General features: G+C 39.9%; 1 protein-coding gene and 1 long non-coding RNA gene across 2 annotated transcripts; one reads left to right on the forward strand and one right to left on the reverse strand.

Annotated features, from left to right (window-relative positions):
• Positions 1–222: 222 nt before the first annotated feature.
• mmp25b (matrix metallopeptidase 25b) lies at positions 223–27,962 on the reverse strand. Its single transcript, XM_074620572.1, has 16 exons — positions 27,815–27,962; positions 27,433–27,627; positions 25,713–25,795; positions 25,467–25,626; positions 25,115–25,188; positions 22,662–22,794; positions 14,857–14,948; positions 10,533–10,665; positions 10,260–10,404; positions 8,757–9,061; positions 8,449–8,628; positions 6,207–6,291; positions 5,862–5,944; positions 5,609–5,761; positions 4,477–4,770; positions 223–1,434 (listed from the first exon to the last, which is right to left on the reverse strand). The coding sequence occupies exons 1-16, from the start codon at positions 27,918–27,920 to the stop codon at positions 1,187–1,189; spliced, it is 2,469 nt and encodes an 822-aa protein (XP_074476673.1). The 5' UTR covers positions 27,921–27,962; the 3' UTR covers positions 223–1,186.
• Positions 15,834–25,572, forward strand: LOC141758830 (uncharacterized). The gene is made up of 4 exons (XR_012591961.1): positions 15,834–16,134; positions 22,417–22,577; positions 25,016–25,228; positions 25,447–25,572. It is a non-coding gene; the product is annotated as an uncharacterized LOC141758830 (long non-coding RNA).
• Positions 27,963–27,973: the final 11 nt, after the last annotated feature.

Consider the following 27,973-nt stretch of genomic DNA (forward strand, 5'->3'; position numbering starts at 1 on the left):
AAATGGCCTGTGTCAAGCAATGTGGTTAAGTAACAAGTAAGGCTTGGTTCCAGCTACAAAAAAAACACATCAGGCTTAGTTCATTAAGTCCTGATGGTTCAACAGTGTTAAGTTCACTGTTCCGGAAAGTTTTTCTACGTAGCAATCTATTGATAAAATACGCTGCACCTTAAAAGGATCCCAGTGACGGAGACAGCAAATTTAAATAATCAAATACAAGAATACAATCATTGTTTTATTACACAGCAATTAAATCAATTTCAAATAACTAAAAATGAAGCTTGAATGTGTATAACTGTCACAATGGCTACTTGTGACTGCAACACTTTGCAGTTTTGGTCTCTTTCCAGTTTTTTTAGTCATCAACACCTCCTGTCATTTCAGATACGCCCCGCCCTGCTTTGATCTCTTACTGAGTAAAAGATTGACTGCATTCAATTGCTCTGTGAGTCCACATCTCTGTTTGCAGAACTGTTGCAATAATACAGTCTCTCAAGCACAATAATATCAGCTCGATTGTCAACAAAAAGGGGATTTTTCTTATGTGTCCGTGAGTGAAAATCATTTACATGCATGTAAAACAAAAAAATATAAAAAAATGGGGAAACAACAAACCACAACACAGTGTGGAAGTTTAATTTATCATATTTCTGTTGGTATTGTGTATATGTATATGTATATGCACAAATCTACTCTGAATTGAAGAAAAAAAATAGCTCTGATAAAGAAATTGCACTTCACTATGTTTGTGTGGCCTGTTAACTGTCCAAACATACAGTGAGGTTGTGGTGTAAGACCTTATTATGTGGGTTGGGAGTACCCTGGTGTGTGCTGGATATCTTTGTCGAATTTCCATGCATTCTCCTATACAGGCTCCATGTAATCCAATACTTACTCTACAGAAAGGAGGGGATGAAATTCTATAGCAGGAAGGAGACAAAATGTACTGCTTTCACGGGTCAGCAATATGTTCTGATAAGGCAAAGTATTTACAGTAACAAAGGCCTTATGCTAAAGGCGCATATTTAACATTTTTATGACACTAGTTTGTCATTTGAAACCAGCTTGTGGGTTGTGATGCACTGTGGGTGTACCATGATGTAAAGAGCCTCTATTACCCTCCTGTGGAACAAGGGAAGTAGTACAAAAACAGCCACTTGGTTTCACAAATTCCAAACTCCGGTGTCTATTTTCTAATAAATTCATGAATTACCAATATAACAGAGATCAGTAGGAGCCAGCTGCTTCTTAGAGATGAAGATGATCCCTTCAAGTCACAGTGGCACTCATTCGGGCTTCGAGGAGCGGAGGTCGCAGGCGGAGCTGGACATCTGAGCCAGTCTACGGCGATGGATTTAGGAGTGACGCTGTCTTGGTTCATTCTTCCGTTCTTCAGCACCCAGTAGAGGTTGTCCTTGAAGAAGTGGGCATCTCCTAAAGAGCAGCAGAAGCAGTAGTGAGACTCTCATTCCTTTTTTCCCTGCCCATCACACAATGAATAAAACATCGGCTTGCATCTACATCAGTGCTACTAGTGTACAAAAACTTAAAAGATGACATTTATCTGATAGTCATTTCTAATTTTCAGTTCTTTTCTATTGCGTTAAAGGTGCAGTGTGCAGGATCTGGCAGCATCTAGCGGTGAAGTTGCAGATTGCAACCAGCTGAAACTTCTCCTGTGTGCCAAGCGTGTAGGAGAACATGAAAACATGAACGGCCCTATATCTAGAGCCAGTGTTTGGTTTGTCCGTTCTGGGCTACTGTAGAAAAATGGCGGCCGGCTCTGTGAAGAGGACCCGCATCGTACAGTATGTAGATATAAACGGATCAACGAAAACACAATTCTTGTTTTCAGGGGATTATATTGATTATATTGAGTTGTTCCAATCTGGTTTTTAAGCACTTCACAGCACTGAAACTGCACTTTCAAAAGGTTTTTAATGATCTTTTATTAAATGCGGTTTCTGGAGATTCAGCCATTCTTATGCTTTTAGATCTCACAGCGGCTTTCGACACAGTGGATCACAACATTTTAATTTCTTGTCTGGAGCACTGTGTTTGGTTTTAAAGGTACCGCTCTTGAATGGTTCAGGTCTTACCTGGCTGACCGTAGGTTTTTTGTATGCCTTTTCCTCAGCCCCTCTCCCATGTGGAGTCCTTCAAGGCTCTATACTTGGTCCTATTTTATTTTCCCTGTGCATGCTTCCCCTTGGGTCCATTCTTAGAAAGTATAGAATCTCCTTCCACTTCTATGCTGATGACACGCAACTGTACCTGCCCTTGAAAAAGAAAGATTTTTTGGGGAAATTGCTAGCCTGTCTCAAAGACATCAAAGCTTGGATGGCTTTAAATTTTCTCAAGCTCAATGAGAGAAAAACAGAGGTCATTCTTTTTGGACCCAATGGAGGCAGCAACGACCCCAACAACGAACCCTTTGTCTTCCTTCCTTCCTTCTTATTCCTTGGCTTTTGGCTCGGCATGAGAGTTGCCTTTTTCAATTCTTTTTCCTTTCCTACTGGTCTTAACGCTTTTATTATTTTAATGTCCTGTTGGTTTTAAATTTGTCTAAGTGTTTTATTGTGTTGTATTTTTGTTTTTTTATGTTTAATTGTACAGCACTTTGGTCAACTTTTGTGGTTTTTAAAAACATATTTATTAATTTTATACTCCATTTCTGCCAATAAATCCCCTTAAATGTTACACATTGTTCCTTAAAAAGGGACATTTTCAGGTTCATACACATTATTTTTCTCATACTGTCCGTCTGAATATACCTGTATTCACCCTCTGACTTAACACACACTGTTTTAGCGCCTGTCTCTTTAAGAACCCCTCCTGAAAGAGCCCAGTCTGCTCTGATTGGCTTGTGAGAAAAATCTGGCGCACCTTTGCAAAGGTAGTTCTCAAGCTGTGGGCGATACATTCTAATGAGCCTGCATTTGAAGGGGAGCCAAATCTGAATAGCCTGTTGAATCACATGTTTTCTGATCCAGGCAGCACACAAACTGACTTGGTTGTCTTATTTTAGAGTTTGTGGTTGGTAGGCACTCCAGATGCCTAAGTGTATGTGCACAAACACTGAAAAAGTGAGTTTTTCATTAATACTATACAGTATACTATCATCACCATGAAAGCTTCCTCTGTGGTTTTGTTTATTTATCTAGCACTGGTGCCAGAAACTTGTCACATATTTATGCCTCTGAACACAATGGCTGTTTTCGAAACCGCATACTGCATACTACTGAGGAGCGCAGTATGCAGTATACAGTACATACTGTATACTGCGTTCCTCAGTAGTATGCAGTATGTGACAGTTAAAGTGATGTATTTAGCAGTATGCTAGACGAGGCTTAAGCCTTCAAACCAGCTCTTAAAGCACAGGACAAAAAAACTAACTTGTACCACTATTACAATATTATCAAAAAATACAACTTTGATTTTGTTGTTTATGTTGTGCTTGTTTACTTTATAAGATACTGCAGGTTTAAACTATTTATTCTGACAGCTCATAAAGAAGTCCGACAAACAGGATCATCAACGAGGAGAGACGGGAAATATAAAACATTCATCCACAACGTTTACTTTACTCAAACTGCTTTTTCAGTTACAGAAACAAAACAGTGGACTGATCTCCCTCCAGATATTAGAGAAATGTTAAAAGTGTCATGTTGTCTCATCAGGAACCTCTCTGCCCCGTCAGAAGCTGCTCTTTCCCTCTCCTCTTCTCTCTCCTCTTCCTCTCCTCTCATCTTCTCTCGCCACTCTGCTGCTCTGCAGCCGCTCTGTGAGCGTCACTGGCCGGCTCTCCAGCGAGCTACGCTCGCGGGTGATTGTGGAGCTTTTTAACTCGAAAAAAGGCAAATAAACACAGGTTCCTGTTAATTTATAATGGACATCTGTGTTGTGATATTTAAACAAACTATCCGTCAACAAGGAAATCAAAGCCTCTCGTCTACAGACCGGTCTCTAGAGAGCTCCAGCAGCTCATAGCGGTCTCTGAGCGTGACTACCCGGCTTGCTGGCAGCGACCCGGGCAGGCGCTCGCTGGCTGTCACGGTATTCTGTGGAGCTTCTAAACTCCGACAACGGTGGAACAAATGTTCGATTCGCCATCTAACTTCGTAAAACTGCCGATATTAATAATCTACACAGTTGATTTCTCGCCTCAAAAACGTTCATTAGTGAATTTAGTGTTGAAATGGCTATAGAAAACGTAAAAAAAGAGCAGCTTTTGGCTGCTGTTTTTATACCCGTAGCCTGTGCTGTTCCGGCGCTTTGCATTGTGGGATACAGTAGGCGAGATAGACTGGTCCGATGCATACTGGAGAATTTTTCCAAATCAGTACGTCATCCGGGTATTTCTGGCATACTGGAGATTTTGCTTTTGTTCGCATACTGCATACTACATACTACATTTTGGCCAAATCAGTACGTACTACTAGTATAGTATGCGGTTTCGAAAACAGCCAATGTTACCTTCTCCCCAGCTGATGATGTCATCCATGTGGGTGGGCACTCCTCCCCAGAGGCTGTTCAGCTTCGGGTAGCCCGGCTCCGGCTGTTTGGTCACCTGTTCGCCCTTACGGCTCTCGTCAAACCTCCAAAACTCCCCACCGCTGAACAGGTAGGTCTTGCCGTTGTGGGCCCAGATGAAGGCTGCCTCCACTCTGTCCACCGGCGTCCCGCTCTTTGTCCTCATCCCCCATTCGGAGATTGGCCGAGGGTAGCCATCCATAGCCACCGTGTCCTTGAAGACCCAGTACTGAGAACCTGGACAGGTAGAGGAAGGTTTAAAGCCTCAATAGGCAACAATTTTTTGGCATCATTTGGCAAAAAATCCATAATAACCTTTCAGTATATTGTAATTCAAGTGCTCTGAGAGAAAACTAGACTTCTCCACCTCCTCATGGCTCTGTTTTCAGGCTTTAAAAAATCTAGCCCGTGACGGAAGACTTTGACCAATCACAGGTCATTTCAGAGAGAGAGCGTTCCTATTGGCTGTGATCCGGCTATGTGCTTGGTATTCCCTCAAGAGATCTCTACATGGCTGCCGGGTCACAAACTTTCTCATTTTACAGCTAAACAGTACACTACGAGATGTTTCTGAAAACATTTGAGGTGAAAAATAGGCATTATTGTAACAGAATATTGACTCATATTTGATCAGCGCGGCCTAGTTTGACCGTTTCTTCGGAGTTTGAGAGTGATTGACAGCTGCTCAGAGACGGCAGGCTCTAGCTCGGCTCTGACTGGTCGTTTTCCTCCGGTCTGTGAAATCTTGCAGATCCCATTAGGAGCACCGGATTACCTGTCTCATGCACTACTGTCAGGATATAGCGACGGTTTTATAAAAATAACTTTTTTTTAATCATATTTGCTCCAATCTCGCCTACTTCAGCTTTAATAAGCTCCTGGCCGGGCACTAAAGCCAGACGAATTATGACCCATTTGGCTTCATACTTCATACTTGCTCAAAACCACCAACTTCAAGATAACATCAAACAAAGACGTGAGAAAAATGTTCACACCTTTTATTCTGACTCATAAGAGCGATTGCCAAAATTAGAATTACCAACGCCACACATAACCGCAGGATTTTGTTTCTCACCAATAAAGAAGACGATTCTGCTGTCGCTCTTCCTCTCGTACACGGCGTCCACCTTGTTTGTTCCTGGCGGGAGGCCCATCCAGAAGTTTTTGATCTGGGCCGGATTCGAGGACTCCAAAGACCCGTCTTGCTTAGTTCTCCAGAAGTGTGCACCTTTCCCAGAAAAGAGAGTGAACATTACATGTGACACACTATAGATAATAAACAGGATGTATGTTTACAACTCAAATACCATGTGATGGTTTCTTCTTACCTTTAAAAAAGAAGACCTCTCCTCTGATATTTGCCACCGCGTCAAAGCCTCCCTGACAGCGCTCCTGGACTGAGGGGTCAGAACTGGGACAGACAAAGTTTAGTCATATTATATTTTATAGGATGTAGTTTGACAAAAAGTCACTAGAGGGTGCAACAAGACCAAGCACTGTCAAAGTGAGGATCGATCAGAAGGCTTTTATCAGCCTCTACTGGTCTTAAATTACTCAACATCATTCAGGAGTAAACTGAGTGCATGGAGAGCATACTCAACATGCAAATGATAAGTGCTTATTGTCTGCATGGATGTATAGTAGTTTTCATCGCTTCCTCTGGCTCTACTCACGGCTGTGTCGGTCTTGGAGGAGGTGGACTGGGCAGGCGTGGGAGGTCAGGATCAACACCTCCTGGTGTTCCGCCATCCTTCACACCTACAACAGAATGGTGACAACGTTGTAAAGGCGGTGAAAGCTGATGACAGCACTACAAAAACTGTGCAAGCAACCCACATTCTTCTCAGTAGCCATGGGGGTTTGGCACACAGGATGCTTTCTTTTTAAGACACGGAAGGAAACGGTTGTAATACCGTTTGTGTGAGTGCACCTTTATACACATTATTACCAGGCTACTATGTTATTTCATCAGTTTCTGGCCTCTTGATTTGTTTTTTAGGACCTTTAAGATCCTTTGTAGAATGATTTATTAAGCTATAACGCAATACACTTAAAATGGAAAATGAACATTTAAGATCTTTCTTAAATTTTATCTTATAATATCATCGCAAGAAAACAAGAAGTAACCATTTTCTACTAGTGTAGGGCCACTTCTGCATTTTTGGAGGAAATTAAAAGGCCACGGCCTACCATAAACCACCAATGGTCATGTTTACATGGACAGTAAGCATTTCATACCACAATAAATCAACTAATATTAAAATTCTGGACAGGATGAAAGGCCAAAAGGGAACTTTGGGAGATCTGTCATGTCATGCTAGTGGCGAGGTTATGGCAATGTTGGTCTGCCTGATGGTTGGTCGGCCCACTACTTCCACCACGTCCAGACTGAAATATCTGGATTGATATGAAATTGTGTTCAGATATTCATGGTGCCCAGCGGACGAAGCAGACTGACTCTCCCCTGACGACCGGCAACATTAATTCCTATCAGCCTCAGCGGTTCTTTGTGTTTGTGGACCACCATGGGATCTTATTTCGTAAAAAATATGTACGATAGTCAACGGCGAGAGCAAATATTATTTTGATCCTGTTTGAATTGCGCCATGAAATATCTGCCTGGACCTTCAAAAACTTCTGGATGGGCCTCCCGCCAGAAACAAACAAGGTGGACGCCGTGTACGAGAGGAAGAGCGACAGCAGAATCGTCTTCTTTATTGGTGAGAAACGAAACCCTGCGGTTATGTGTGACGTTGGTAATTCTAATTTTGGCAATCGCTCTTGCCAAAATGTTCAAAAAAGGTGTGAACATTCTTCTCACGTCTTTGTTTGATGTTATTTTGAAGTTGGTGGTTTTGAGCAAGGGGGAAGTGTTAGCGTGATCCGTGCAGAACAAGAACTTCATTAATATGGAAAGCCAAATTGGTCATAATTCATCCGGCTTAAGCGCCCGGCCAGGAGCTTATTAAAGCTGAAGTAGGCGAGAATGGAGCAAATATGATTAAAAAAGTTATTTTTATAAAACGGTCGCTATATCCTGACAGTAGTGCATGAGACAGGTAATCCGGTGCTCCTAATGGGATCTGCAAATTACACAGACTGGAGGAAAACAACCAATCAGAGCCGAGCTGGAGCCTGCCCTCTATGAGCAGCTGTCAATCACTCGCAAACTCCGAACAAACGGTCAAACTAGGCCGCGCTGATCAAATATGAATCAATATTCTGTTACGTTAATGCCTATTTTTCAACTCAAATGTTTTCAGAAACATCTTGTAGAGATGAGGCGGTGCATAAGTCTAGTTTTCTCTCAGAACACTTGAATTACAACATGGTGAAAGGTTATTATGGAATTTTTGCCCAATGATGCCAAAAAATTGTTGCCTATTGAGGCTTTAAACCTTCCTCTACCTGTCCAGGTTCTCAGTACTGGGTCTCCAGTCTTCGCCTCTCTATAAGCAAATGTTAGCATGCTAAAAGGCTAAACTAAGATGGCGAACCTGCTAAACAAACATGATGATGTTAGCATTTAGCTCAAGTCATCGCTGCCAAAGCACCGCTTCACAGAGCCTCTAGAATGACTATAGACTCCTATTCTTGTTTCCCCACATTTCATGAACTTGCAAACCTACTTTTGATTCCTTCTACTTTTTACATGTTCCGTCAATGTCAGTTCTTTCATTAGCCAAAATAAAAGCATAACATAAAGCAGTCGGAGGACTGCAACATCCTGTACAACTGCAGAAATATACAGGAGTTTATGTTTCAAACAAAGATTTCACATCAGACAAACATACAAACAGACATGAAAAACACCACATATCAACACATACTGTGAATGGGATCGAAAATAAATATCACAGACACAGACACTCTGTACTCTGATCCAGATTGTAGTCAGTCTGACTGGTTACTGACCATAAAGCTGCTGGATGGCAAGCCTGTCGTCTAGGGCCAGTTGGAAGTTTTGAACGTCTCCCACAGGACCCTGGTAGTATGGCCTCATGATGGACGGATCAGAAGAGGAATGGGACAGGCCCAGCGAGTGGCCAAACTCGTGCACTGCAACTGCGAACAAGTCTATGGTGCTGTCGAGACCTGAGGAGGTGCGAAGAAAAAGTGTTACCGGATAACATGAACAACCAGGATTTGGGGGTTTGATGTCACTGAATAAGCCAGACGTCTTTTCCTCTTTTCCATCCATCATGATTTCAACCAGTAAATACCTCCATAGCTCCAGAGCTCATCATCGTCAAAGTGTGTGTCACCCGCCACATCATCCCTGCCGGGGAAGAAGGCGTGGGCCAGGGTGCCACCCTGCCCATCAAAAGGGTACCCGTCGTTGTGAAGCAAGCGGGCAAAAGTCACTCTGATGTCCCCTCCGGTTGCCGCCCCCCTGCTGTCAGTCGGCAGCCGACGGAAACTCAAGGGGGCCGCGTCGCTCCAGGCTTTGAAGGCGCGAGTCAGGATGCCGTCCACCAAGCTACTAGGCAGGTCGGGTGAGAGGGAGGGCGATGGGTAGCTGTGGACACTGCAGACAAAAATAGATTTTCTATTATAACAAAGTTTAGACTGTTATGTTTTAATTATCTAAATCTGTTCACTGTGCATCGTGAGTGAGACTTTTGTATGCACTAAATGGCACGCAAGGTCAGCCCGGCGATGTCAACAAAGTACAGAGAAGCTCCAATTACAACACACACAGAAGGAGAGAGACTTCATTCTCTGCTCACGTAGACATTACTCCTCTATATCTTTACGTAGCAAAACCGTTGTTTGATGCTATATTAATGCTCTGGATATCATATAGAGAACCTTTAACAACACATAGTTAAAGGATAAGTCTGGCAATATTCTGTATTTTTTTTTATTGTCAACAAATCCAATGAAAATACCAAAACCAACGATGAAACAATCCTACTAACAAGTATTGCCTGTGTAGCCCAAACCTGATGTAGCTTATTCTTCTGTGCTACAGAGCTGCATTGTTGTCCAAAAACTATTAAAAACACCAATGAGCTACACTATTGTACTCGGTGGCATGTTCCTTTCGTTACTATGAACGTGGGCACTGTAGTTATTCTGAATCAATCCCTCTTAGACTGTACTGTTGCTGTAAACTTTCGCACAAATTGTGTATTAATCCGCAGCTGAAAATAGTCCCCACCAATATGCACAATGTACTTCTGTTTGAGTAATGTTTGGAGCCTTTTCTAAAAAATTAAACTGTATTCTTGTGACCAAATGTTTTACGTTTTCAGTAAGAATGAATTGGTTTGGGGCTGAGTTCCACCAGAGTATTCAGAGATGGACTAACATATTGGGTCCTTTGATGTCACCTTTTAACCTGAAGAAAAACATAGAATAGCACCAGCCTTATTTAATTTTACTATTTAAATATTTTTCATATGGTCCTATTTTTCGCCGTGTGTTTCTTTTTTTTAAATGCCTTTTATGTCAAAAAGCTCTCATTAAACTTGTGTGACTCTGGGTAAAAAGAAGAAAAAAAAACACATCCCCAAAAACCTAACTTCCTCTATTAAGGTATCTTTAATCCTAACATAGTTGTCTTTTATTCTAAACATGCTTTTGGTATAATTCAAATCTTCTGGCATCCAAAATGATGGCTGTAACTTTTTTTATAAATGTAAAAATTGTGCTCTACTCTTTGCTCTATGACTCATACAGGGATGACTTAAAACCACAATGTAACATGACAGGAAACACACCTCCACGTGAGGTCTGTCTTATGCCACTTGAGGCCTGACAGGGCGTATCTTTTCCTTCTCCTCCTCCTGCTCAGCATGTCCTCGTTCCCAACAATATCAGGGAGAGAACATCGAGGCGTAGCCATGAGTTTGAGGGTTTCATTATCTGGAAGAGAAGTTGATCACACAGTGAATGTCGAAACTAAAAAGCAGATTACAGGAAGTTTGAGACTCCGGATATGTGAAATATCATAATATATTGTCCTGATAGATCCAACATTGAGAGGTTGTTACCGAGCACCCCGGTTTCCGGGACCCCGCCGAATCTCTGCATGACACGGATGGCTTTCTCAATCCCCTCTTTGGTCTGCAGCTTGCTTGTGCGCGGGTCAGGAGGAGAAAGGTAGCCATACCTGCTCAACCAATCCTGCACAGAAAACAAGGAAACCAGAGGAAGTGTGGTAATCAGTGGTTTCTCAGAAATGATTACCACAGAACAGGATGATGGGTAATAAACACATTTATTTCCTTCGGTGGTGAATTCTCAGTTAATGCACCATTAATACACCCCTGTGAACAAACAACTATCGCTGAAATCCATCTCTTACATGAGTCAACTTCAAGATTACGGGCAAATGCTGATGTCACAACGGATATTTATTACTATAGATCAGTACGTTCCTCACAATGCAGTGTGTCTACCCTTTGTTACTCATTAATATTATATTATCCTGTCCTTGCTGAGTGAGTTGCCTGATAGGATAAAGGCAGCACACACTTGATAATTCGCATACCGCAAGTTTTTATTCACAATAACTGAATGAACTGCAGGTGAAATAGGACGGTTATTTTCTGGTGTGATTTCTTCTCTGTCGAAACAAGCAAAATCTGTTTCTTAAAAGTGATTTTGAAACCTGCCCTTCCTCCTGCATCGCCTCCACCCTGCTACTGTAGTTGCAGTTGAAAGGAAAAGGTGTTGGCTCATTTGTCAACAGTTGTCTTTGTGGGTTTTACACTGCTTAAAAACGTCCACCTCAAGGAGTTTCATTTTCTACTCAGGTCTGAAACAGATCATTTTCAGCAAATTCTGGTGTTTTATCTTTTTTTCACGTTGTTTTTAACTGATGATATTTTGAAATAGTACGTATGTATGATTTCACCTGGAAGGCTGTTTGACTCCACTCATGACTCTTTCATGCATCGGCAGCCCCAGACTCACAACAACAGAAAGAAGAAGAAGTGAAACTTACGACAAACTGAAGTTCATATGTGCAAAGTTGCACAAACACAAGCACTATTTATGTTGTTTCTGAGGAAGTGTTCATAGGAAGCTCGCAGATTGATTGATCATGATTTAAAGTGTCATGTCAGTGTCATGATGGACCAGCTGATGTGGCAACGTAGAATAACATTATTTGTGCAGATCTATAAACTGAACTTTCATTTCGTAGCTTATCTGCATCATTTTACAATCAGTTTGTAGCTGAGGTGACTGTACATTCTGCTGCTTTATTATATGTCATGATATCACTTTGGCAGTCTAGTGTTTCCTTTTGTTTCCTCTGTTTCCCTGCCCTTTTGTCTCCTGTGTGTTTTTCCCTGGTTTGTCTAGTCTGTCAGTGTGTTGGGAGGTGTGGCCTTCCTCCTCCTCCTTCTTCTCCTGGGCAGGCACGGCTGGAGCAGCTGACAGCACAGCAATTATCCAATCATCACACACACCTGCAGTATATCTACCCCGGTTTTCATGCCAGTCATCGCCAGATCGTTCCGTCGCCCTCAGTGGTACTAAACTAATTCAGGCTCCCTAGTTTTTGCTCTTGACTTTGCTGTTGCTCTTGTTTTTGGATTGTTTGGACTCACCTCGTTTTTGCTCTGTGCTCAGGTCTGTTCACCTGTCAGCTGTGGCTGCTTCCAACCTGCCTGCTCACTCCTACACTCTGCTCCTCCTCAACCTGGAACCCTGCCTTAGTTAATCCTGCCTATTCACTCTCCGACGCCATTCCACCGCTCGGAGCTTTTGTGGATTCATCTGTTCCTCCGGAGGGATTCCTGGACACCCCCCACCTCGTACCCCCCGTTCCGTGAATTAAGTATTGACTGTGTTACTATCACGTTTCGGATCTCCAGGATCTCCAGCCCTGTTCATTGAACATTTAATATTGTGTTAATAAATTATCTTTGTTCACCTTTAAAAGAAGTCTGTGTCTGCATTTGAGTTCAAGCTATTGTTGAAACCAGAACATAACATTATAGGCTTTAATATGTGAGAATCAGTGGCTTCTGCTCTACTAGAACTATGTACATATCTGTTGCTGAATGCAATTGCACATTTGGTTTCTGTTTCTCAGATTTGTTTTTCATAGTAGTAGTAGTATTTAGAAGAAAAGGGAAATGTTGTCTTTTCATATCCCATTTTATAGTTGCAGTATAATTTATGTTTTATTTAGATCAAGAATGTAAGGTCTTGGTTTAAGGAACCGTGTGTAACATTTCGGGGATCTATAAGCAGAAATGGAATAAAATATTCATAACTTTGATACTAAGAATCATTGTGTTTTCATTAGCTCAGAATGACCCTTCCATATCTACATGGGGAGTGGGTCATCTTCACAGAGTCTGCCATGTTGCTCCGCCATGTTTCTACAGTAGCCCAGAACGCACAAACCAAACTCTGGCTCTAGAGTAACGTTTATACGTTACCTGAAGGCCACCGTAGTTCTCCGACACGCTTGGAAAGGGAGGGATGAGCGGAGGAGTATTCAATTGGTTGCAATCTGCAACCACACCACTAGATGCCACTAAATCCTACACACTGTCCCTTTAAGTTGTAGCCTTTAATCATATTTTCATTCCCTGTATGAATATAAATATAAAGTTTTGCGAGTCATATCAGGTTTGAATAATATTAAGCATAGCCTACATAACTCTGCATGTATATGCTAATTGATTTCCTTTGTATTTCTAAAATAACGCAGGGTCACTGCTGAAATTTGTGCAATGAGGAACAAAGGACTAAGAGGAAGATACTGACCGTCAGTCACCTATCAGCAGTTCACTTACACAAGATAAACAACACACAATCAGCAGGACGGAAGAGAACAGTACCCAGAAACCTAGAAATTATATCACTGAACATGTGCGACTGCAATCAACTTATTGTAATGTCTTGAATGCATCTCAGTATAATTATAATATAAATAATAATGACCACTTAGGGTTGTCAGTTTTCTTCCAAAACTACTTTCCCCTGAAAAAAAGTTTTTAAAAAATGCCCCAAAATATTGATATGATGCCTCATCTTTATGTTTTTATAAACCTCATGAGTCATACGGACACTGCTTCCTGTGCACCACCCTCTTTTCACCACAATGTCATCTGCTCTATATGACACCCTGCCTCTCATATCAATCAGAGAGAATCTGTGCAAAACATATTCACATTTGAATACAAAAAAGCATGCAGCCATATATGCAAAGAGAGCCCAAAAACCTGCAGATAGTTTAAACTCATCCTCACTGGTTGTATAACATGGTAAATTGAATTGACATGAGCAGGATTTAAAGTGCTTCTTTGGCACATAAAATAAAATATAATCGACAAAATGATACACATATCCTCTACTATATCCTCCTGGGAACCGAGTTAAAAAAAAGTGTCTCCAATTACTTTTTTTTGGTGATTTCCTTCCTATTTAGGGTTAAAGGCTTGTTAAACTTTATTTTTATTGTCCACTGTATAGTGGACTACAGGACTATTTCAGTGTGAAAAGACTAAACAAATGAACAGATTATGGCTCTTGAGTGGTATTAAACCAAGAATACATTCAAATTGATTAAGCAAAAAACACATGCCATGTCACTGGAAAGCCTAGGATGTCCTCTTTACAATACACCAGGGGTTGATAGAGGAGGTCAAACGAGTAAGAGGATATGCATGTGGACAAAATGTCCACTACAGAGGACACATGTCAATGGGCTGGGTCTCAGGAGGATATAGAAAATTAGACAATTCTGATTTTTTTTACAAATTATTATTTCAAAATGACCGAAAAAAAATGTAAAAATGACATGTTTCATTTGTAATCGCAATCGTAATTATCTGTATTTAAGCTTTTCTTAATCATTTTTAAAGATAATTATTCTGTTTTTTAGAGGTTTATGACGTTTTAACAATTAATTTATGTTAGAAGAAAAGGATTTCATGGAATTCTAAAAATATTTCTTGTAAAAATACAGATTTTTTTTGCAAAACTTCTGAGAGTTAATGTAAATTTGGGCTTTTGCAACGTAAAATTACATGTTTGATTTGTGATTTATATGTAAATGGTCTTAGATTTATGGTGTATGACTATTCTAACAAATATTTGTTAAAAGTAAAATATTACAGTTTATTTATGTTAATTAACGGACAGTATTTTCCGTTTTTTAACAGACATTTTCTGGCGCCCCTGCTGCCTTTTTTTTTACAGTGTATATATTACAATCAATCACACAACAGACTTAAAAATTATCAATCTATAGTCGAAGGGCAGCCACACACACATTTAGGAGTTTTAGTAGGCTACAAATAAATTTTTCTCTCTTATTAATAGTAATAATAATAATAACAGTGAGCTCACCACTGCTCTGTACTGCTCAGGCACCGCTGATGTGCTTCCCGTTAAGAAGGTCAAAAGCATCAACAGCAGAAGACCCAACTCCATTCCAGTCACTGCAAAAAAAAAACGCTCCATTATAATCACAACACTGAACATCTGGAGGAAACAGAGACATCATGTCTCGTTTATAACTTCACCAGCTTCCTCTGAACCATCCAGAACAAAGCTTACCGTTGTTTTTTCCTCTGAAGCTTCGGGCACTCTTGGGACTAGGTTGGGCTGATCGATCACCAGTCAACTCACTCTGGTCCTCCCTCCCTCACAGTGGAGGAGCTGTAGGTTGTGGCTTGTGACGCGCTCATCATCCAGATGTTTGATCGGAAGAGGAAGCAGGTGCAGTGCTGAGCTGCAGGTGCAGTGCTGAGCTGCTGCTGCTGCAGGTGAGATAAGATGAAATGCATTTTCTCCACAATCTGGAAATATTTTTCAATGTCTAAAATCAAATCAAATTAAAACTGAATTTGTTTCCAATTTCTAATATCCTACCATTTATCCGTAATTTAATAAAAATTAAAAATAAATTATTTACTATAAAGCCATTAACAATAATACATGTCTAATCAGTCAGCTGCTATTATAAATGTTTAGTCATTTATAAAGGTGTGTTACAGTAACACGGGAAGTCTGTATTTGTAGATATTAATCAGTTGTTCATAAATAAATGGATTTTGGTCTTGATAACCTGCTCTTACAAATTACCAAAAAATATTTATTATATAATACATTTGTTTTGTCATTATTTTATTTTATTATTTTATAAATATTTGTTATTAAATTGACATGAGTAGGATGATGAAACAAGCCTATATTTTATTTTATTTTATTTTATTTTATTTTTTATATCACATTCTGCCACATTCCCACTGCCCCAAACCCATTCGTTGCCATTCTCTACCTGTCCACCAGAGGCCCTCAGACTTTTCCACCTGACTCCCTCATCCACCTGCTCACCTGTTTCCACTTTCCCTCATCAGCCCTGCAGTGCAGTATGTAACCGGCCCATTTCTACTCATTCCCTGGCTGTCAGCTCATCACAGTTGTCATGTGCTTTTTGCTTTTGCTTTCTAGCTTCTGTAATCTGAAACTTGGAACCTGAAATGTGTTACCTGCCTGTTTCGAGCTGCTATAGCTGATCTTTTGGACTTTGGATTTCCTGCCTGACCCTTCTGATGTGTTTGCCTGTTTGGACTGCCTTCCCGTTTTCACCCTTGCCTGGCTCATGATTCCTTCTTCCTGCCTGTAAGCATCCATATACCTTCAATTTGCTGATTGTGTCTGCCTCCAATGTCTGCATTTGGGTCCAATCCAGTGGGCAACTCCGGGTCTGAAAAGTGAAGCCAATGCTGAAGTGCCTTAAAAATGCATTCTTTCTAACAGCCAGCAGGGGGCGACTCCTCTGGTTGCAAAAAGAAGTCAAATTGTATAGATGTCTGAGAAACTGACTCTACTTCTCACTTGATTTATTACCTCGGTAAACATTGTAAACATGAGTTTATGGTCTCAATCGCTAGTTTCAAGTCTTCTTCAATACAGCATGATGTTCATTTAGTAAATTATGGTCCCATTTAGAGTCAAATAGACCATAAAGCAGGGTATGCTTTAGGGCGAGGCTACCTTGTAGTTGACAGGTCGCTACCACAGTGTTTTTGTCTTACAATTTTAACCCTTTCACAGGGTGTTTTCAGTTCATAAAAGTTAATAATAATCTTTTTGGTTGCCTAAAAATGTCTTATTCAGCGTTCGGTTGTATTTAGCTCCAAAAACCAAGATGGCGACGGTCAAATCTTCATATATGTAATACTTCTTTAATACAGTCTAGGGTCCAATCCTGCATTTCCAGAGTCCTGACAATGTATGCACAGTACAAACTAAAATGATAAAACAAATTCCCAAACAAGTTAGCAAGAAATCAAATTACCAAACAACAACTGACACAGTGTTGTGTGGGGCTTGGAGACAATTTCCCACTTTGCTCAGTTGATAATCCAGCCTTGCAGCCAGGCATTTCTATTGCCTGATATTATCTTATTGCAGACATATTAGTATCTGTGTATATGTCGATAAGTAACAAGAAATGGATTTTTTTTTTAGTAGAACCATAGATTGAATGTTGGGTTCCCCATACAGTATCTGTTGTATCTCCAGATCACATAGCTTCCTGCTTGGTGAATCACCATCTGTGTCAGTCACCTTTGACCCAAAGTTCCTTGCAACCACAATATCCTGCCTTCAGCTCTGGAGTCTAGATGACTTTCATGACCTGTTTGAAGCCGCACACACTGTCTCTCTGAACCTCTCCCACAATGGGGGTTTTTGGCTTCTGCTGTCACCACAGTTGCACTCTTTTTTTTTATGGCCTGCTGTTGCCTCCATGTTTGAGTCAAAAGTCCTCTGTGTCAGACGCCTAAAGGCCTCCTTCAGTTTGACGGCCTCGCCCACCTGTGGTGCAACAGGTTGTTGGTTGTAGGCAGAATAAATCTAATTAAAATCACTCGACTCTCAGCAATGTATTCCTACTGACATACGGTACACTAAATTCTCCTGGAATAAGAAACAGATGTGCTTCTACAAAATCATGTTTATCACAAGTTTTTAATTGTCTTTGGCTGATAATTACTTTGAGGAAATGTTTGCATTGCATTTGGATGTTGTGCCCTCCTAAATTACATAGTATAGATACTTTATAAAACTGTCATTGGCATCTGTTCTTTTTTAATTTGGAAGTTTGTTGTTATAGCATTTTAAAGTACGATGTACTTTTGACATGTTTTCATGGAGTGTTAATCTATGGAAGCTCAGGTCCGACAAGATTAAAATTAAATCATATCAAAATGTAAACATTCAGACAACTGTACCTTTTATTTTTAAACAACTCTCTAGAAAAAGATAGGCCCAAATGATCTTATACTGTACCAAACAGACATGGCAACCCTGGCCGAAAAACAGAGCAGTAAAATGTTTCAGTCAATAGGATGTTACATCCAGAGCAGAGGGCTGAACATTGAAAATTTGCTCGTCATAAAAAAGTAATTTTTCTAAATGTCCTTCATTAGAAATTAGCTGAAATCAAGACGTCATTTAAATTAAAATCTACAAGTGCAATTTAATTTGGAAATTGAAAATAAAAAGTAAATATTCACATTACATAATCATAGTACTTTTGTGCTTTGAAATACACAAACATATTTATTATTAGAGTTTTACATCTATTTAAATAAACTTTAATCTTGTCTTACATCACACACAAATCTAAAATTTTATTTCAATATAATAATTAGATTTTAATATAGGCAATCTTAGACTTCAGTGAGTCTACAACAATATACATATTTTTGAATGAAGCTCGAAAGGTATTATCATTTTCAATGATAACTATTTTGCTGGTGTTATTCAACACAAAGTACTTCTAATACATTTGGGGGAAATTGATGACGCTGCTTTAAGCTGGAGTGCACCAGCGTCTCACATGTCATCTTTGAGTCCCATTATGTTCATTCTCTCTGCAGAGCATCACTGGTATTATCTCTCCCTCCCCCTCTTCCTCCTCTCCCGTCTTTAATTTCTGTCCATCCTCCAGGGCCCAAGAGAGTCATGCCATTAGCACAACACACTGCCCGGCTAATGGTTGGCCAGTTTCCGCCGTGTCCACTTCATGACGGACGACCCATTTATGCTGTTGCCCCTTTGAAGGTATAAGCGTTGGATAATCTCACTCCTCCTCACTGACCCTCAGATGCCGAGCATTTCCAAGCCCAATAGTGTATCATTGTAAGCCTATCATCATATTGACCAAATTTTTTTTCCTAATCTCTTTATCCTAAACAAATAAAATATCTTAAACGTCCAGCAAAAGCTAAGCAAAGCAAAAGTGGTTGCAGGGAGAGAGAGAGAGCGACACACGGGAAGCCGGGCCTTTATATCTGGTGGAGCACCGGGCCCAGGTCTCTCCAGATCTGAAAGGGATTCCAATCAGCTCCTTAAACACAACACAGGCACGTCACTATTATGTCGCATCTGCAGACAAGCAGGGGCCCTCACACTGTCAAAATTAAAAGCCAACCAGCTCTTTGATCAGGCGCGAGCCAGGCGTTTCCCATAATGCCCTGGGTCTTGCAGTCGGTGGAGAACAACTGCGGCGCCTGGCTGTAAAAACTGTGTCCGCCTCGATCTCCGGAGGTTATCGTTGCCCACGTGTGCATGACGTCAGAGCAAGTCGGCATCAAGTCGGACACAAATCTAACCGGCATGCATTGCGCAGCGATCGCTGGTGATCGATTCTGCGCAGGTCTGGCTCATTTCGAACGAGCCCAATGTACCGCCCATGGCTTGAGAACTACTTTTGCAAAGGTGTACCATATTTTTCTCACAAACCAATCAGAGCAGACTGGGCTTTTTCGGGAGGGGTTCTTCAAGAGACAGGTGCTAAAATGGAGCGTTTCAGACAGAGGTTGAATACAGGTATATTCAGACACAGTATGAGGAAAATAATGTTTTTTTGAACATTAAAACATGTTTTAGTGGAAACCCAAAATACAAATATGAACCTGAAAATGAGCATGATATGTCCCCTTTAAAGTTGCAGGCTGGAAAACCAAAACAATAAGCTAAAAGACACTAAAATGCTCCATAGAAGTGAGAGGAACTAGAGTTGGGTTCATCACTATAAGCGACCCCCTTGTACATACAGGTAATCATGTGATCCATTGTTAATATAAAAATATTGATTATAGCAGCTTTAAATAAACCAAATCTTCTCTCATCACATTGTGTGTTGATTAAGGTTACTGACCCAGTCACCATGACAATAATGATTATCTTTCATGAAGTTTAACAAGAATTTAATTGGGGGTTTTTCCACATTATATTGAATTTGCCCAAAATTTTATATTAAAAAGAATATTTTATTTGGATAGTGGTGATGAGAATATAAGAATCACATTTGTCAAACTTAACCATCATCTCTGTATGTATATTAGTCATACTATTATGTTAAATTATCAAAAAAAAATTTTTATCTTGAACCACACATCAGAAATAAAGACCTTTTGAATATACATATATTCATTACACACAGTTTTATTTTCATTAAAGGGATCCAAGGCCTTCACAAAAGGGTTGACTCTTGGTAGCTATACAGTACTAACACGACACACAACGACAACAGAAACAACACAGAGGACTTGTGTGAACGAGTGAAAAGACAAATAAATAAGAGCTGAAAGACATTTTCATATGAGATTAAACTGAGATGCATCAACAAAACCAATAGTCAGAGGAAAGTGAGCGGAGGCTAAAAACCCGCAAAGTACAGCAACGCTTTTTGTACAATACTCAATTCATTTCTGCAAGTAGCTGATTGTCTATAGCGGCTTATTTTTGGTCATGCACAGTTGATGATGTCATTGCTATTGTATTGACAGTGTTGCATTAATTTCACAGTTTTTCCACTTTTTATCTCCTCTACCTCCAGCTTTGATTGTCAGTCTCTGAAGTGTTTGCATTTGATGGATTGAAGGCAGCCTCTGTTTGTTTGCTGATGATGCTTGATTGTCACTGGCTGATAGATATGGTTCATTATTGCCAATCAAAGTACATATCACTGCAAAATCTGTTATGGAATTGCTTCTGTTTTTAAATAGATCAGATAAAAAGTCCTCATATATATACTGTATATATAAAACAAAGAGAAAATCTAATTGCTTTACTGAAGTTTTTGGCAAAAGGTAATCTGAGAAATGTGTAGATGCCATATTTTTATGTTCAGCCTATAGTATCTGATACTACCTGACATCAATATTGACATGATGCGTCCCTAATGATATTGTTTTTGTGCTTTTGAGGATGATTTGAGTCCACAACGTGCTACATTCTTCCCTCCAATAACATTTGACAATATTCCACAGTTATCTTCATCATACACATGTCTGTACAAAAATATGCAGTATCAGTCTTAGTGTAATGTTGCTGGCAGGGTAGGCAGGATTTACTTTTTTTATGGTTTTAAGTTTTAGTAAAAGTGATTGCCATAAGCAAGTCTAAAATCTTCACAGTAGCCTCACACAGCTTATGCTTAAGGAACAAGCTCGCTATCACAATATCATTGAGCTGCTCAAGTAACAAGAAACCGTGGTTACACTTCACAATACAGACATCTGCTGGCATTTACTTAGTACCACTGAATTACTTGTTACTGAAGTGTTTCTGTGTGGTAGAATTATAATCATAACCCGCCATTGGCTCAACACGTATGAGCAGAAAAACCTACTTTTGATATTTGAAAACTTCAAGACTACAGTTCATGAAGCTGTTTTTTCTCTTTTTAAATAAACTTGGAAGACATTTAAAGGAAGTGTGTAACATTTTTGGGGATCTATTAGCAGAAATGGAATATAATATTCATAACTACATTTTCATTGGTGTATAATCACCTGAAACTAAAAATCATTGTGTTTTCATTAGCTTAGAATGAGCAGTTTATATCTATATATCCTCTTCACAGAGTCTGCCATGTTTCTTTTGCATTTTTATGTTACCTGAAGGCCACCATAGTTCTCCGGCATGCTTGTGAAACTGCAATAACGTGAGCCGCAGAGTGCAAAACCGTGACAACGTCAGCCGCCGTCTGACTTCCGTGTGTTATTATGGTAAGGATGGCCTCTGAGAGAGATGAAAACGGCGTTACCACGGTTTTTCACTCGCCAGCTCACATAACCGCAGTCCTGGAAAGGGAGGAGTGAGCGGATGGGAACTCGGTTGGTTGCAATCTGCAACCACACCACTAGATGCCACCAAATCCTACACACTGTACCTTTAAGTTTATGGGCCGAGAGCTCGTAGTAATCGGGTTGACTTTCTGTTTATAATTCAAACCTCTTCTGCCACCTCTAAGGATAAAATTTGTTAAAACGTATGTAACAAAATAATCTAAGCTCAAAAGTCCACAGAGCTTTCAACCACATCTCACAGTGTATTTAGTTCTTTTTTTTTTTATCCAGAGTACATTTTCTTTTTCCCTGTTTTTTTTGTGGATCATGAAACTTTCAGTCTAAGTAAAAGCCAAAATATTCGACACAATAAAATATAGTAAAACTTTTGAAGGGCCCGATGCTTCTCCAACTGTCGGGTAATAAAAAGCACTGTTGCATCTCCACAGACGGTGTAACCTAAACCCTAACTTAAGCCTGATCCTACCCTGACTCTATTTTAATCCTAAACACACCTCAAACTGATCCTATTTCTAATCCTGACCTCAGCCCTATGATTAACAATATCCAAACAAAAAAAGTGCAACTTGATAATACTAAGCAAATACCAGTATGACCAGAGTACTGTCGAGTGCAACCAAAGCTTCTCTTGGTTGAATTTGTAAACATTTAATGCATTTCAGGGGTCTGCAACTCATTGAGGCCCCCTCTATAGCTCAGTCCTGTGCTTCCTTTAAAACCCGTGTGTCCCCCATATTGTTTTCTTGACACTTTTTTTGTTACATGCCCCTTTTTTTCGTTCTTCTTTTGTTGGCAGCGATTGTCTGTTGATCACTGTAATCTGGCCCAGTACTGACCCAGGTTATGACTCATGCTCTGCTGGTCAGCTCCTGGAACCTGGACCGGCACTGAAACGCCGGGTGATATGAGCCCTGAAGAGAGGGAGAAGAAAGGTTTTATTTCAGCAAGCAGTCAGAGGTAACACACACACACACACACAGACGCAAAGTAAATGTCTCCACCCCTGTTGAATAAACCCATATCTAGCTCAGAAACACTCACCGGTGTTGGAGTTGGCCGAGGACGGAGTCTGCAGATGAGGGGAGGAGTACGCCGATGAGTCAAAGCTGCGCGGGGTGGAGGGGGATGGAGGTAACATGCAGGAGTAGGAGGAGGCCGACTGGGGAGGAATAGACTGAGAGTGGACATAAGAGTGGAAGAGAAAGATTTGAGTTAGATTATATTGAAACAACAAACGTTTTTAAAAGTTGTATATACAACAGCCATTGCTGTTTCCTACACCATGTAGTGTGAAGGCAGTTTAAAGTATTGACAGTATGGCTTCAGTTTGACCACATGGAGGTGCCAGAGTAGTGTTATTTGGGTAAAACCTCGCATTACATATGCAAAATTATTTCACTTATTGTCTGATATTTATGTTTGGCTTGTTCCGCATTTTCTTCTTCCATTGATACTTTGTAATTTCAAATATTTTTTTTTTATTATTGTGTGTGGGCCAAAGTTATAATAGTTTAAAATTTTTATTTAATTTTAGTTGTTTTTAGTTTAGCTTCAGTTTTTCAGAAAGGTTTAGTTTTCATATATTTAGTTTTACAGTAGTTTTTGTCAGTGCGAGCTATAATGTCTCAGAAGTATGTAGCTACATATACATACAAAACACATGGTTGGAGAACTCAATGGCCATAATGTTAAATGTTTAATCTTTGCGAAGCAGTTGCGACACAGCACCATCTCCTGGAATGTCAAGTCCGTTCAATGTCTGTGGTTCAATAAGAGAGAGTCGTGATATATTATAGGTAATAAAACCGAAATGAATTCATTTTTATTTATTTTTTTACCCAGGAAATATCGTTTCAGTTTTGCTTAAAAGATATAATTTTTATGTAGTTTCAGTTTACTAAGAATATTTTTCACTGCTTATTTTAGTTTCACTTTACTATAATAAACTCTGGTGTGGACGCCGGGAGGACTAACCTAATGGGTACTTAACTAAAGAATAAAGGCTTACTAAACGAGACACAAACTGAAAAGCCTGCTCACTGTGACTTGTGCAGAAAATATTATTTAATGCACAGATGTTATAATATTATAATAATTTCTGTCTAATGTATCGGTCAAGAAGTTCTGGCACCCGTGCATGACATCTCATAAAATAAGCTGGGATGATAATTTGATACAATCAAATGTACATAATAAACGCTGTGGTGTTTGTCCCCCCCAGGCAAAATATCAGTGTGTCCCAAGCATTAATAAATGTATCTTGATTAGGCAGCTTTGGCTGGAAACCATCTAGTTGATCAAGATTATTCCCAAACAATGACTGGGCCTGTAAAGATCCTTTGACCCCACTGATTCCTTGTGTTCGTCACAGTGAAGCTACTTGATAAACTGATGAATAAAGAGAGCGCTGTAAATTGTCCCATTACCAACAGGGAGCTTATGAATTTCAATTTTATGGATTAACGGGCGAATCTTTTAATGCTGTATGGATGTCACAATTAAACCTAATCAGAATCAAGATTTGATAGATTTTTTTTTTGATGTAGCACCACCTTTTTATGCCTCTATAAGAAAGTCAATATCATATTTAAAATCACTGCATAATGGACATATTTCCAGATTTGCTTCCTTCTGCCTCTTTTCAGCTTTGAGTGTTACATTTAGGTTGCCTTGCACTATTATTATTTTTGTATTATATTCTATTTTATTATTATTCATTATTATTAATATTATTGTTTTGTATTATTAAATAATTATATGAAATTTGGATAACAACAATATTAAGATTTTTGAGGTTGTAGCAGTAGTCTTTATTTATTTATTTATTTACATAACGATTTTCATTATTGTATGTTTCATATACACTATAATTTAATAATAATATTAATAAGAAAGTCACTATCATATTTAAAATCACTGCATAATTCACATATTTCCAGATTTGCTTCTTTCTGCCTCTTTTCAGCTTTGTGTGTTACATTTCGGTTGCCTTGTACTATTATTTAATTTTATTTTATTAATCATTATTTATTATTCATATTATTATTTTTGTATTATTAAATAATTACATGTAATTTGGATAACAACAATATTAAGAGTTTTGAGTTTTGTAGCAGTAGTCTATATTTTTACACATCTATTTTCATTATCGTATGTTTTATACCATTGATGTAAAGGAGTTAATAATATTAATAAGAAAGTCATATTTAAAATCACAGCATAATTCACATATTACTAGCTTTATTATAAAAAAAATGTATATATTTTTTTAATTATTAAATAATTACATGAAATTCGGATAACAACAATATTAAGTGTTTTGAGTTTTATAGCAGTAGTCTATTTATTTAGGTATTTATTTTCCTTATTGTATGTTTTATGTCCTTGATGTAAAGGATTTAATAAAGGGACTCTGCTCTGTGACGACGACATGCTTTAGTAAACTTTGGACGGTGCTGATGAATGATGAATGATGAATGATGAAATGTCCAAACCTGGACTCCAGAAGAGAAAACTGACAGGGAGCTGTAGCTGGGCAGGGACGACTCAGCCTGACTCAACATGGACCCTGGAGAGAGAGAGAGAGAAGACACACACGGAGTGAGACGGTGAGCACACACACGCATTTACACACACACACACACACACAATACAGATGTGCTCTAATTGAGAAACTGCTTGCAAATGTCACTCTGAGGTTTGTAATCATAAACTAGTAATGTAGCAAATATATAAATCAAAGAGAGCAAATGTAACTGCTTGCTTTAGGTATCACTGATGGATGAGCCAATGAACACACATATTGTAATCCTTTTGTATCTTGCAGTGTAGTGACCTGGTGTTTACCTGAACTGCTGCCGTGCTGCTGATGATGATAGATGGATGTGTTGAAGGAAGTGGTCAGAGGGGCTTGGCTCTGTGAACAGGAAGTTGCGTTCCCTGCCCTCCTTTGATTGCGCAGCTTCTCCTCCCGCCTCCACTTGGCTCTTCGGTTTGAGAACCACACCTGTCAATCAAAGAGCCTCTTTATCATGACCGTCTACATGTTGTACATTACAGGTTGAGCATCAGAGGTAGAACAACTTATCTCACCTGTATCCTGGCCTCTGGTAGATCAATCTTGTTCGCCAATCTCTCCCTCGCAAAGACATCTGGGTAATGTGTCCTTTCAAACTCTGCGGAAGATATTAACTAATGTCAAACACGCAGTGTGAGTCTTAATGGAGGATGACAGGACCACTGGGGGAGCAGCTCGCCTGGTAACCCTTGCTGCGTGGTGTTAACATGTTTTTAATTCATCTGTTTATGTGAGAAGAAAGCTTTACGTAGATTCAAATATAAATCAATTCTAATCACCTATTAATGATCTGATTATTTTCGACAGATTTATCTCCATATCGAGTAATTACTGCTTAAGATCAGCATCGCTAATTATCATGTCATGGAATACTGAAATCCAGGAAGCTGAGATGTATCCTTACAACCATATTTGAAATATTTATCTGTTGCACTTTGTATAAATGATTTATCGTTGTGGAACACGCAGGAAGTTCAAATCAAGTTGAGAAGCTGCCCAAGCACTTTATTTCAAAGTAGGCTGACCAAAATTAAAATAGCTTTACATTTTGTCATCATTTATTCTCTAAATTTGGAGTATTTAAATGTGGTGTCTTATTAATAATATGATCAGTGTTACTATAACTTATTGTATATAACAGACACAGAAGCTTGAGGTTGGTTAATTCCTGACTCAGCAGTGAGTTTGTATCAATGAGACTTTCTCTATCAGAGTATCATTTCTCATTGTGGCAGTTAATTTAAAGTTGACAAACTGCTGACATTTTTGTTGTTGACAAGTCTGAACGAGAATACGCCTCGCCCTCTAACTGACAGTCTGAGTCATCCTAATGAACTCTGATGGAGACTTTATAGATTTAACTGTCTGCACTTCTGATGCTTAACATTAGTTTAGCATGTCGATAAAATGCCAACGGAGAAAACAAATCAGTTAAGACAGAGTTGGTTCCATCTGAAAAGGCAGAAGTCTTTTTATATAAATTATATAAACATATAATACTAACAGGTTACCAAAGACTTAAGTTGCCGCTGGTAACACATGGTTGATAAACCCATATTGCACAGCGATGGCTCTATGAATTAAGTCTGTCTCACAAATTGTTCTAATTGGCTTGGTTATAATTGGCGTCTGTGTGTCAACACATGATTGTTATTGTGCCTCGGCCGTGCACTGAGGTCAGTGTACCTCATTAATGTCATTTGCACGGAGTGACCACAGCGATACGTTTCCACTCGGCTGCACAGTGGACATTGCGTCCTTATTTAGCTCAGGGGCCTGCTGCAGCCACATCCAGTCAAGGGTGGCTTTCTGATCCCTCTCAGCGGATATCGGGCTGCGAGGGCCGGATCTCGCTGCATAATACAACCACAGTAATGATGCATTATCAAAACTCTGCTGTGCACGCTGCTGCGGGCGTTTTTTGGAGCAGATCAGGAATATTTGTGGAGTTGAGATTAAGGATAATTTGCATCTGGGAGTGATCATGGGTGACACTGTTTGCTCTCCCACGCGTGGATTGATCAAACTCTAAATATTTCCTTCCCTGCCATTTACCAAAAAGCTGTAAACAAGGTGTAAAGACTATAATCCAATAACAAAGGTGTTGGCAAGGGGGGAGGAAGCAGCAGGACGAGCTGCGTCATGACACGCTCTGGTCTGGCTGGTACCCACGGAGGGCGACGATTGGCTGAAGAGCAAAGAGAGAGCATTGCGTGCATGCTCGCGTGGCCTGACCTTTCTCCAGAGCCTCGATCTGCTCCTGCGTGAAGCTGGTCCTGTTCCTCTGTAGCTTCCTCTTGAGCTGCAGCCTCAGCTGAGACTCCTCGCCGTCGTCCCTCTCCACAGGGACTCCTCCCCCTCTGCCCGTCCCTCCTCCCACCGCCTCCCCCCCAATGCTGCCCTCCGTGTCCAGCAGACAGCCCTCAGACACTGGCAAGGAGAAGAAAGGTGACAAAAAGAGACGTAGGAGTGTTAAGAAAAAATTTCAGAATGTGCAGATTCATGCGTTGAGCTAACAGGAAGTTGGCGATACAGCCACAAGTGGCTTTTAAAATGGTTTAAAATTTGGTGACCTTTAACTGATGACCTCTGACATATGTTGAAAACCTCCGCTCACCTGTGCTGTGTTGCGTCTGAACGCTGGTGGGGTCATGGTACCAGTTGTTAGGCCCGCTCCAGTTCGAGCCGCTCTGCAGGTTCAGCATTGTTAACTTCTCATACATGCTACGAGCGTCTAAACCACCATGAGGAGAAATAAAGGAGTCCCGTCCTGTGC

Source organism: Sebastes fasciatus, chromosome 20 (genome assembly GCF_043250625.1).
Source record: "Sebastes fasciatus isolate fSebFas1 chromosome 20, fSebFas1.pri, whole genome shotgun sequence".
Classification (NCBI taxonomy): domain Eukaryota; kingdom Metazoa; phylum Chordata; class Actinopteri; order Perciformes; family Sebastidae; genus Sebastes; species Sebastes fasciatus.